The sequence below is a fragment of the Pteropus alecto genome, unplaced genomic scaffold (assembly GCF_000325575.1).
Source record: "Pteropus alecto unplaced genomic scaffold, ASM32557v1 scaffold60, whole genome shotgun sequence".
Lineage (NCBI taxonomy): Eukaryota > Metazoa > Chordata > Mammalia > Chiroptera > Pteropodidae > Pteropus > Pteropus alecto.
Genome location: NW_006430726.1, coordinates 773,863 through 786,425, shown reverse-complemented (window position 1 = coordinate 786,425; position 12,563 = coordinate 773,863). Strand labels below are relative to the sequence as shown.

The 12,563-nt window shown below is 40.4% G+C and overlaps 1 protein-coding gene across 7 annotated transcripts in view; it reads right to left on the bottom strand.

Annotated features, from left to right (window-relative positions):
• AKAP13 (A-kinase anchoring protein 13) overlaps positions 1 to 12,563 on the bottom strand; it is a 234,334-nt gene that overhangs the window by 66,794 nt on the left and 154,977 nt on the right. For all 7 annotated transcript variants that reach the window (XM_006905247.3, XM_015593782.2, XM_015593780.2 and 4 more), the window contains 2 exons: positions 10,463 to 10,538; positions 5,171 to 5,307 (listed from right to left, as the gene is read on the bottom strand). In XM_006905247.3, the coding sequence (XP_006905309.1) occupies positions 5,171 to 5,307; positions 10,463 to 10,538 (213 nt within the window). The remainder of the gene's footprint in view (positions 1 to 5,170; positions 5,308 to 10,462; positions 10,539 to 12,563) is intronic.

Below are 12,563 nucleotides of genomic sequence, written 5' to 3'. Positions count from 1 at the left end.
CGGTTCTCTGGGCCACACTGTAAAATACAATAACTGTATGTTTTACCACGCCGATTTTAAAACAGGGTGGGTCTTATTTTAAAATGAAGTCATCGACTATTCTTTTCAAGTTAGTGAGGAATGACCTGAGCATCCTGAAGAGTTTCTTCTGCACAGGGAGGGAAAATGTGCATGGTCGCCATTACTTGGAAGTTGGGTCTGTGCAAGTGTAATTAAAATGAGGTCACATGGGGGGTGGTCCTTATAAGAAGGAAAAGAAGGCCATGTGAAGACGGAGGCAGAGGTTAGAGCGATGTGCCTACAGCAGTAGGAATGCCAAGGACTGCTGGCAAGCACCAGAAGCTGGAGAAGAGCAGGGAAGGGACGCTCCTTCAGACTCCTCAATGGAAGCAGCCCTGCGACACACCCACGCTAAGGACCTCTGGTCCCCAGAACTGAGAGAGAATAACTGATGTTGCTTGAAGCCACCACGTTTGTGATTGGTCACAGCAGCCCTCGGAAGCCAATACACTCACCCTTGAGTTGCCTACATTTCTAATTCTCAAAACAATACTAAGGGACAAAAAGTATATGGGGATCAACAAAGCAAAATGTGTGATGAGCTTGCTCTAAAACACACAAACAAGGCTTCAGAAGAAATGAAAGCTCTGGGTTAAAGGTTTCATTTATCTATTTGTCACAAACTCTTTTTACAAATTAGCTCTTCCCAATTCGGAAATGCCTCGCAGATGGTAGAATAAGTTCTTAATACTGTGTCTTAAGAAAAAAGAACCACTTTGCATTTAGCAGAAAACTACATTTTAGCTATCTGCTTTAAAACTAGAAATATACACACACACTACATATATGCCCATTTCTGGGTATACATCCACAGGAAATGAAGTCACTATCCTGAAGAGATAACTGCACTCTCATGTTCACAGTATTACTTACAAAAGCCAAGATCCTAAGTTTCTGTCGAGAGATGATTGGATAAAAAAAATATCAGTCAGCCTTAAAAAATAAGGAAATTCTGTCGACAACATGGGTGGATCTTGAAGGCATCATGCTAAATGAAATAAGCCAGACACAGAATGACACACACCACATAATCTCATTTATATGTGGAATCTAAAAATGTCGAACTCATAATAACACAGAGTAGAATAGATGCTAGTCAAAGGGAACAGACTTGCAGTTATGAGATGAATAAGTTCTGGACACATAACGTACCGCATGGTGACTACAGTTAATGATGATGCTACCTACTTTAAAGTTTGCTGAGAGTAAATCCCAAGTGCTCTCAACACACACACACGTGCACACACAGAACCATGTGATGTGACAGCTATGTTAGCCTGACTGTGGCAATCATTTCCTAATGTATATGCATATCAAAACATCATGCTGCACATCTTAAAATATATATGATTTTTGTTTGTGAAGTATAACTCAATAAAGCTAAGGGGAAAAGTCACTAAATGATACCCTTGACACTGCACATTTCACTGTACAAAAAATATAAAACAATCCTTCAAACAAATCCTGAATTCTAAGTATTTAGGAGTGAAGAGTATTCATACCGTAATTTATTTTGAGATGCATTCAAAGAAATGAGATGAACTAATGGGTGTAAAAAAAGGATGAACATATGCATACTTACACAATAAAGCAAATTTAACAAAAAGTAAATTCCAGAATGTAGGTGGTAGGTGTTCACTGAACAATTCTAACTTTTCTGTGTGTTTCAGAATTCTCTGAATAAAATGTTGGGGGGAAAAATGCCAGACTGGGTTTCTTAACCAGCTACCTTGCACAGGGACTATGAGTATAAACCTTAACCAGTTACTGTCTCTGTGCATGTGCACACAGAGAGGGATGAACGTCACACACACAGAAATGCAAGAACAGCTGTGCACTCTGTACTCCAGCACCACACCTGAAAGAACTGTGCTTAGTATCGCCAAAACCCCAGTCCTTTAATTTTCATTCAATTCATCGAATATTTATAACATATAATACACAAGGCACGCTGCCGTGAGCCTTGGAAAATAACAGCTCGCATTTTAAATACCTAATGTATGCGATTTACTTAATCCATTTATGTGCAATATCTTACCTAAGAAGATGAGATACCTAATAGCAAGCATTATCCCTGTTTCACAGTTCTAGTGCATTATCGATTACAGTTTTTCTAACTTGGATTTTGAAAATGTATTTTTATATTTAAAAGGTTCAAAAATGAAAGGTGATTTTTTGGCTTGGTGATCAAGTCCCTGAGTGCAAACTGTAGCATACGAGGGAGAAGGCACTCCTTTTAGGGTCAGCACTGTAGGGGAGTTACTCTGATCTTAACCAACTATGGAACAGATACAACTTACAACGGGAGGAAAACCAAGGTATAAGGGCTTTATTTTAATCTCTCTGGGAAAAGGGGCAGCAGCAACTATTAGTATTTTCTGTGGGCTTCAATTATCCTTTTGGATAACAGGATGCCTTAGATAATGCATTTTATAACGACATTTCCTTTCTTAGTGCTAAAAAGACCTCAGGCTCTCTTCTCGCTTTAAAAACAAAATCTAAATTTCATGCTGCTGATCTACAGAAAAGACCTTAGGAACCAGCAAACATCCATAAGTATAAACATGAAGCTCATAACACTCACCAAAGAGTCATATTTACCAGGAATACTGAATGGAAATATAAGGTCAAGGCAAAAAGTTTGTGACAAACATTGCAGGCTGTTAAAGGGACCTCTGTGAGGCCAGAGTCACATCAGTGGCTACAGGAAGTGATCTAATGCACCACTCATGGTTCACAGAAAAGAATATTGCAATGCCTTGCCCACAAAGTATTTTTTGCAGAAGAGAGGAGAAAAGGGCTGGAGCCTGGGGAGGAACTCTGATGTTCCCCACCACACGCTGTGGCGACCGCTGAGGAAGACGTGGAAGGAGGGAGCTGACGACCTGTCTGCTGCCGCTACGCTTCCATATAAACCACTGGCTATTAAAGCGGGTGTTGGGAGATTGAAAGCAAATCAACAGAAAACGAACAGATTTTAGAGTCAGGCCTAGACACAAATCTCCTTTCTGTTACCAGCTAAGTAATTCTGAGTAAACGTCTTGACCCATCAGAGCATCTAAGTACTCAGGAGTATAAAGAGGATAAAACCACCTACCTTGCAGGCTGGGAGCATGAAATGAGATCACATATATAAAAAAGCCAGTTCGATGCCTAGTGTATAGTAGCTCTCTGTAAACATTAGTCTGTCTCTCTCCTTTTCCTTTCACATGGAAACCCCTGGTTTTAGTAATGCTAGAGAAAAGAATGATTGCAAAACCTCTCTTGGTCGCAAACTGTGGTAGAGCGGAAATACTCAGAAGAATCACCTTCCAAAGCTCCAAGAGGCCATCGGACATTCTCGTGTGCGCACGAAGAGCTGAAAGTATGCCCGCATTCCTAGTTTTCCCGAAGCACTCTGGTATAAAATGTAGGCAAAACTTACCTTGGGGCGTATGCTTCAACTTTTAAAAATTGTATCTACTAGTCATCCTGAAAACACTGCTAATTCCAGCCACTGGCGTGAACAATCTCCTAAATGCTTTTGGCACTTTGGATCAGAAGGTAAAATATAGGAATTTCTAATTCTGCTCAGCTAGGAAAATCGTTTTTAGTGAGCAAAAATAATTATCATTCTGCAGAGATGGTGACATCGGGGGAAAGCTGTCATGCACCCATGGGGGAGCAAGCAAGCATTTCCTATGGAAAACTTTTCTATTTTTAAAAAGCTTTTTACTACGAAAATTTTCAAACATGCAGAGATGTTTCACAAAACATTATCTATGTATCCATGACACTGGCTTACTGATTATCAATGACTCAAATTTACAGCTGGAACTGAGAGATATTATCTAATCTATATATCTCTGACAAAAGCAATATGTTTTCAGAGATACACATCTTCAGAATGGTATTCCCCAGGGGTGGGAGGGTGGAGAGACTTCATAAGCTCTTACGATAAGAATCTCAAAACTACAGTGGAAATTACCCAAATTCTGTTATTACTTTTTCTTAATCCTATGGGGTTTCCTCTTTCTAAATGACTTCGGACAAGGACAGATCTGCCCAGTGCGGATTTTTCACTTTACAGAATCCGTGAGTCAATGAGTCCACTGCGAGTGACAATGATAGAATTCTGAAGCTCCGTAAATCTGTCCAAGGATTTCTGAGAGATAATGAGCACCAGAGAAGGAACACGGTGGAAAGGGCTGTTAGGGAAGGCCAAATGCACACATGGGAGTTGCCTGGGCAAAAATGAAAGCATCTGAAGGAACATTCACAGAGGCTTAAACACGTTCTGGACCAGAACCCCAGAATGTTAAGCCTCCACTCTTCTATGACAACTTTTAAACACAGCGCCATCGCCCTGTCTTAGAGAACGTAATCACCCCCTAACGCAACTGCTCCCGCCACTTCTCCAACATCGTCATGAATCCTTCACACGGGTGTCTTCTCAGCTGCCATCTGCATGTTCCCCTTCACCCCGTCTCTATTAAGACAGCCGCTTATGGCACGTGACCGAGTGGGATCCTGCCGTGGGAAAGCCTCGATTCTCCTTAAGAAACAAAACCGAACTTGCGGCAACTAGGTACAAACATAAGCAAAATAAAGAAAACCACCTCCTACCCCCTCACAGAACCTCAAATTAGATGAAAAACACGAGGTGATTCATGTGGATAGCCTAAGCTTTTTACTGAAGAGAAGGCCTGGGTTCCCTGGCAGACATCTAGAAAATTCCAATTAAGCAGCTCGATATCACCAATCTCAGCAGTGAGCTTCAGGCCTAAACACATTAATCAGAAATGACTCTATGGTTCCTTTATACACATGACATCATACAGTCTGAGTGTGGTCCTTCCTGCCCACTGAAAAGTACTGTCGTCTGACTTAATTCACACTAATGGAACTTCCAATTTTTTAGGCTTCAGCGTGGGCCTCAAAAACCACACCTAAAGAGACATGATCATGCAGAAAATAAAGTGCATGGTCTTCATTTTTCTAAGACCCCGGAAACCTGGAGCATCCTCGAAAGAGAATGTTTACACTTCTCTAAGGTCATGCTGGAGCTGGAGAGAAGCCCTGGAAGGCTGGCAACTTACTAGCGAGAGTCACCTACTGAGGCAAACAGTACCTTGGAGAAGATGATGCTGTCAACTTCTTCACTGGGTGAGTGAAAGAGGTCAGAATCACTCCCAGATTCTCTCTTAAGTGCATCTTGTTTGACGATACACCCTCTGCCCAATCCAACATCCAGGAAGTTTTCGCATTCTGAAAAAGAAAATTTATTCAACCAATACTTAAAAATCAGTTTTTTTTTTTCATTCCAGCAATTAGCCTTTTAAATCAGCTAAGATCCCATCCTCCCTTCCTTGCCTCCTGTCCTTCTAATATTAAGAAGCCATAAAGGACAGAGTCAAATCAGCTTCTAGTTCTGGTATTCCAATTCTAGGCTGATACAGTTACTCCACAACAACCATGAGTTTGCCATGTAAACCACAGGTACAAAAAGATAAGTCTTTCCTCCTGGTAGTTAGAGAATTTTTTTCTTCTGTTATCAAAATCATTAGGAATCTATGTGATAGGGTTAGTGGCTAATTTGTTTTGGCTTCTTTCTGGAAACGTGTTAATTTATCAAAATGCAGCTATAAAAGGCAAAGGGGAAACATTTAATAAAGGTATTTAGTCTATTAAACTACAAGTTCTACTGAGTAATAACAGAAGTATAATGACTTGACTTCTGGTGCCTACACAGATCTGAGACTGGGGCAATCATGAGCTGAGCAAGAAAAATATATCACCAAGAATCTGTTTTGCAGTTCAATAACTAGAACAGGGATTTGGTGAACTAGATGGAGAGGGCCTAACAGATTACAATGGTACATCAAAGAATTCTAAAGACTTAGTATACTAAAATTAGCAAGGTATTTAACCCATTCTGTCCTATTAACTTTGTAAACAAAGGCACGTGATCTGGCAGCAGAAGAGTTAAAAATATTTGTAAATGCTGAAACCAAGAATGCAAATAAAGTCAACAGTCAGTAGATACCGCAGTTTTGAAGGTAAGAGTGAGGCATCTCCATTCTAGTTAGTATTTTTCTCTGTGATATGGATGGAAAAACATGCATGTTTATCAAATCTGTAAGTGATACTACATGGTGAGGGACAGAGATCACCTGGCCACCTAGGAGCTCCTGAGAACTCTACCTGGAGGTTTTGACTGAAAGTGAACTTAAGAGGAGCCGATTATTCAAGATGATGGCAAAACAAACAAACAAACAAACAAAACACCAACACTTTTAGGCTCTAGTAATACGCGGTGTACCTAAATCCAAAATAGGAACAGTCCTTCTGGGCCGCACCACAGGACTGAGTTTGTTCCTAGATAACAATTAAATTAAAACAGATAAACAAAAACACACACGTGGTAATGAGGTCTCAGCAGTGGAAACAAGAAATACAGTGAGCTCGGCCAGGGGCATGAACAAGATGTGTCTAAGGACAGCAGCAGATCTGCTCCGCCTGTGCCAGACGCAGAGTGAAGCCCACAGGGTGGGAGGCACAGAGCTTCACTGTGACCTAAGAGGGCTTTGAGACAGGGGTTGGCAACCTCGTAAAGCAGTGAGAGCTGCTTCACCAGAAGGGACAGCAGAGGCCGGATGACAGTGTCGAAAGGTCTTGGAGATGTCTACACAGAAGAAGTGAAGACTGAACTAGATTACACCCAGGGTCTCTCTTAATTCTTAGTCTATGCTTGAACATTGCCGTGCGCACGCATGCGTGTGTGCGTGCGTGCGTGTATGCGTGTGTGTGTGTATGTGTGTAGAGATAATGAGAAGAAGTTGTCTGCATCTAAATTAACTGATAATTGATCACTAATAAATTATTTGCCCTGGATTAGCAGAGAATCTTAGAGGAAGGGTCAGAAGCACTGCACTGGGATAGGCCATAAATTGCTTGTCCATAAAACTACCTTTTCCTTAGGTAGGCATCTGACTACACACTGGGGAATGTCCAAATAAAAAGACATGTTTAGTGTTGGGGATGGGTACAATATTGTAGTAGAAATGAACATATTAGAGACAATTTCAACACAGAAGTCCACAGGGTATGCCGCAGGAAGTGAGGCTGGGCCCACAGGTTAATTTGAACATGTTTCGATTAAAAAAAAAAAAAAATGAACTTGGTTATTTCTATCTTGGTGCAAATTGTTTCTAAATGTTTTTTCAATGGGAACAGCCCTACCTTTAAAGGCTGGAAATCGTAGGTATTCTGGAGTTCCCCTCCACCCCCACGTTTCACAGAGCACGTACTACCTTAGGTAAAGTTGGTGAGTGTGATCTTTCTACTCCTTCCCCTTTCCACCCTTGGAAAAATCAAAAACTCCTTTCCATGGCTCAGGGGAAAACAGAGGGGCTGGCCAAGAAAAGAAAGGGCTGTCACAGCAATTATGCTGAGCTGCTAGCAGTCCAGCTGGCAATCTAACAGACCACGTCCAAATTCCAGACCGGAAAATAAATCAGCTCAAGACATTCTAACGGAAAATTCACAGGGAAGATCCAGATTCAGCACTGATCGGAATACTTCACCCTGAAAAGAAATCCAAGCACTACAGGGACCACTGATGAGTGTGGGGTAAGACTGTGGAGTTGGAGAAGGACGAAGAGCATGGAAACAAGGAAAACAAGAAAGAAAAGGACTTTAGGCCATTATGAAACCCCGCAAATGGAGAGAGGGACCCTAAAGGTAATCTACATCCACGTCACATGTGTTGCTAAGTTTTCAAAATGGATGAAATCTTTCCTTTCTCCCTACATGCCCCCTTCCTGATGAATAAGGCAGAGCAGCATATGAAGGTATGAAGAAGAATGGGCACTAGCTTTAGAGTCTAGACTGATGTGCTTAAACGCAGGTCTGACTACTTATTAGCAGAAAGCTCTCAACAAGAAGTAACTTAACCCCTCTAAGTCTCCATACCACTGAAATGGGATAATTAGTACCTCCCTAAAATAGCTGTCATGACAGTTAGAAATAATTTATACACACAGCAACCAGGACTCTGCCCCACAGCACATAGCAGGCATGTGATAAACATGCCTAATGAAGTTATGGCTTCATCAACCTACGTGTGACTCAATAAGCATCTGAGAAGGACAGCACCTTAAGGTGGGCAAGCCCCATTTGATGACCCACATGTAAATCTGTCAGTAACTTTTATCTTTTTAAAAGCTGAGAAAACTTGTACTTTTAAAGACGCTATTTAGTCATTTGGATTTAAAATTCTATTTATGCAACACATTACAGTTGGGTATGGGTAGGAACATACCAGTGGCACTCACTGGGCTTTGCTGAACCATGTGGATCATAACGCTATTTCGTATTTATTCAGAACTGAAAAATATGCAAAGTGGTTTTAAAATACATTATCTCATCTGGTCTAACACTATTGCTCTCTTGAGCTGTGTTTATTAAGAAAAGGAAGGAAACGTGCCTGGAATTCACACACAAAAAACTACGCCTGAAATAAAGATGTCTCGGGTCTGAAGTTGAGAAGCACAATCCAGATTATGACTTTTGTTAAATTCAGGTTTAAAAAGAATCACCCCAAATACACCAACTACACCCCAAATAAGCAGTTGCAGTGTGGAAGGGGCCAACAAAATTCAAGATTATGCCCCGGAGAAAATGTTCAGGGGTTCAAAATCCCCTTCTTTAAATGAGTAAATTAAACTACAACATGTGGAGAAACTTCTTGTGAATATTCCAATTGTGAGGCAGCCTCATTCACCTTCCCATGGCCGGCAGTTTCAGAGTTTGGGTGTTTGGGAGTAATTACAATTTTAGAAAAAGTTCCAAACAGCTTAAGAAACCAAAACATACTAAAGTAGATACTTTAAAGTACGGGATTCTAGAGGGCTGGATGGGGGAAGTGTCAGCTAAATCTGTCAACATGGTCCATCTTATAATACGTGGAGACCCTAAATAGAACTATTGCGTATTACTACCCTTTAACCGCTTTCTCCATGTGAGACAAAGTAGAGAAAAACACTTTCCACTCTTGTTTCGAAAATTTCCTTTGAAGTACAGAGAGCTGAGAATCACTAGGAAACCTCTTTGAAATGGAGAATTTGAAGTTCATCTTTAAATTTAATACACTGCAGGGCATCCACAGCTAAACCATCCCCCAGAAAGAACAGTAATGAGGACTCAGTAATTTTTAAAGCAGGTTGGTAAAATGTGAGAAGGTAAAAAGTTGTTTTGTTGGGTAAAGTGGACTCGAAAGCCCAGCATGCAAATCACCAGTGTTCACAAAGAAGCTGCTGGAACAAGCACAGGGCCCACAGGTATTCACCACATCATCTGGACAACACACCCCCATCCCCGCCCCCCGTGAGGAAAGCTTTAGAGATGGGGGGCAACAGAGCACACAGACAGACATCAGGGAGCATACCTCCGCCACAGGGAGTCAGTGGCTAAACCCGGGTGAACGGCTGGAACGCCTAACTAACCCCGAGCCCTGTGCTGTGTTATTGCAAGCAAGGTCATAAGAGCGTTTTACTCTCATCTGTTGTCACTAAGATCTCACGGGCGCTTAGGAAAGACTCAATTCCTGACAGTACTTCTGAACTTTTTGGTTCTCAATCTTAGCTATACAGGAGAGAAACTAATGGACCCCTGAAAGAGTCTGTGGCTCAGGCCACACCCAAGCCTAATTAAATCAGACTCTCACGGAGTAAGAGCCAGGCAGCAGTGTATCTTAAAGCTGCAGAGATACTTTCACTGTGCAGCCACAATTAAGGGCCACAGGGTTAGTCCTTAATAATATACATATATATATATATGCATATGCATATGATAAAGTTTTCTTAATCTGGTGTGTATATATATATACACCACGTCACATCCACACACATGTATGTGTATATGTGTGTATATATACATATATATATATATGTATATATACACACATATACACATACATACACATATGCATGATAAACTTTTCTTAATCTATATCTTAATCCGGATTAAGAAAACTTTATCATATGCATATGCATGATACTTTCACAGTCATTATGCATGATAAAGTTTTCTTAATCTATATCTTAATCCAGATTAAGAAAACTTTATCACATGCATATGCATGATATCTTCACAGATTAATTAATAAACCATAAAGCCCCATGTGAGGACTTCCTATTAAAATGAAATTTAGGTAATTACATGTACTCATTTTCAATTGTGAGACAAAATGCCTACAAACCCAAACCACATATACCCTTTCTTGATGTACTGTATAACGTGCTAAGGAAGGGCCGATATCTAATCGAACGATCTATTATTAAAGTGAGACTGAGGCTCTAGAAAATGGACATTCTGGAGGCAGGTATTCAAGTAAACTGGAAGCTGGAAAGTCGCTGCTTACCTGGGCTCTGCGTGGGAGCCAAGAGAGACGCTGCGTCAGGGCCCGGCTCGACGGTACACCAGCTTTCTCGGTTTATCTGAAGCAAAAGAAAAAAGACGGAGTTTCAGACGGCGAAGTTATGTGGGATGATTTCACAGCTGTTGCAAGTACTCCTACGGTGTACCGTCACCCCTTTTTCTTTAAAACTTTACTGCAAGTGGGTAAAATTATTTTAAGAAAAAATCTTTTCACAATACAATCAAGGCAATCAATAATTAATGCTCTAAGTAGACTTTCAGTTACAGTTAGGCATATAAAAGCTATTTTTTACTAAGTTAAATTTAATAATAAATTTATTTTACCGCTAGAGGTTTCAACGGTCCTCTCTCAGTACTTTATAAAACAATTCGACAGTAAAGATATAGAAAAACATCAACCAATTTGATCTAATGGACACATATGGAGCACTTCACTCAACAAGAGCAAAATGCACATTCTTTTTGAGTACACACGGAAGACAGACCGTATTCTGTGGCACAAAACGCGTCTCAAATTTGAGAATTAAAATCATAGAAAAGCATGCTCTGACTAAAACTACTAAATTTAGAAACCAAAAAGATGTCTGAAAGACCCCAAATATTAAACACAATTTTAAGTTTAAAAACTCCACAAGTCAAAGAAGAAATGTTAAGAAAACATTAGATATTAAATATTAGAAAACATTTTGAAGTTTATAAAAATAAAAATATATATAAAAATTTGTAAGATATAATAGCTAAAACTGTTCTTAGACAAAATTTATATTAAATGCCTGTATTAGAAAAGAAAGGTCTCAAATCAATGAAGCTACCACCTTAAGAAACTAGAAAGATAACAAATTAACCCAAAGAGAACAGGATTTTAAAAAAAAGCAAAAATGGATGAAATAAAAAACAATAAAATCAATAAAGCCAAAAGGGGTTCCTTGAAAAGATCAATGGTATCAGTAAAACTCTACCTAGACTGACCAACAACAAAAGAAAAATTACAAATTACCAATATCAGAAATTAAAGAGGGACATCATTACAGATCCTACAGATACTGAAAAGATAAAAAAGGAATATCGTGAACAACTGTACTGCATATCATTATAACCCAGACTACAAATCTTCTCCTTACATGTTTCTGAGGAGCATAAAAAGCCCAAACGTGTCCAGAAGAGGCAAGAATAATGGGAGATATGGCTAAAATGAATCTAGGCTTTATTCTCTACCAATGATGAAACCCCTGCCCTCAAGGGGGTAAAAAGACCACTATTATACTAGAGAAATAACTCCAGAAAAAGTGTATAGATAAACTGGGGTAGTGGGGAGGAAGGAAGCATGGGACATCCAGGACACAAATCCAGTCAGGAGCCTGAACTGGCCCCGTCCAAAGGCAGCATGATCTTGGGTTCGGGAGATATCCTCTGGAGCACAGAAGCAGCAGCAGTTCAGTAAGCTAGAATGAAGAGCGGAATCCACAGCAATGGGAGAAGAAGAAGGGTCAGGGATCCACAATTTAACAGAGAGAGCAAATCCACAGGGGAAGAAGATGGTAGTGCATTCTACCTGACTCTGCCGAGGTTGACGTGTTAGGATGTTTTTCAAATGGTTAAGCAAAGTTATGGAGCCTGAGAGAAAAGCTGGATCTAGCTTCGTCTGTTCTTGATTAATAGGTAAAAAGTATGCAAGAAAGCCAAGGTGGAACACACAAAGAGAAGAAACACAGAAGGCGGCATTCACATGCGATAACATGCATGCAAGGGGAGCGGCGTGGAAAGCTCATGCTTGCTGTCTTCCTACAAATGAACAGCACGAAAATGAGTGCGTACTAAGGAAATGCAAATAACTCATAACCAAAATGAGATATCAGGATGGCTACTACTAAACAAACAAACACCAGCAACACAGAAAACAAGTGTGGGCGAGGATGTGGAGAAACTGGAACCTTTGCCTTCTGCTGGTGGGAATGAAAATGGTGCAGCCACTGTGAAAAACAGTATGGTAGCTCCTCCGAAAATAAAACACAGAATCGCCACGTGACCCAGCAATTCCACTTCTGGGTATATACCAGGAAGAATCAAAAGCTGGGACTTGAACA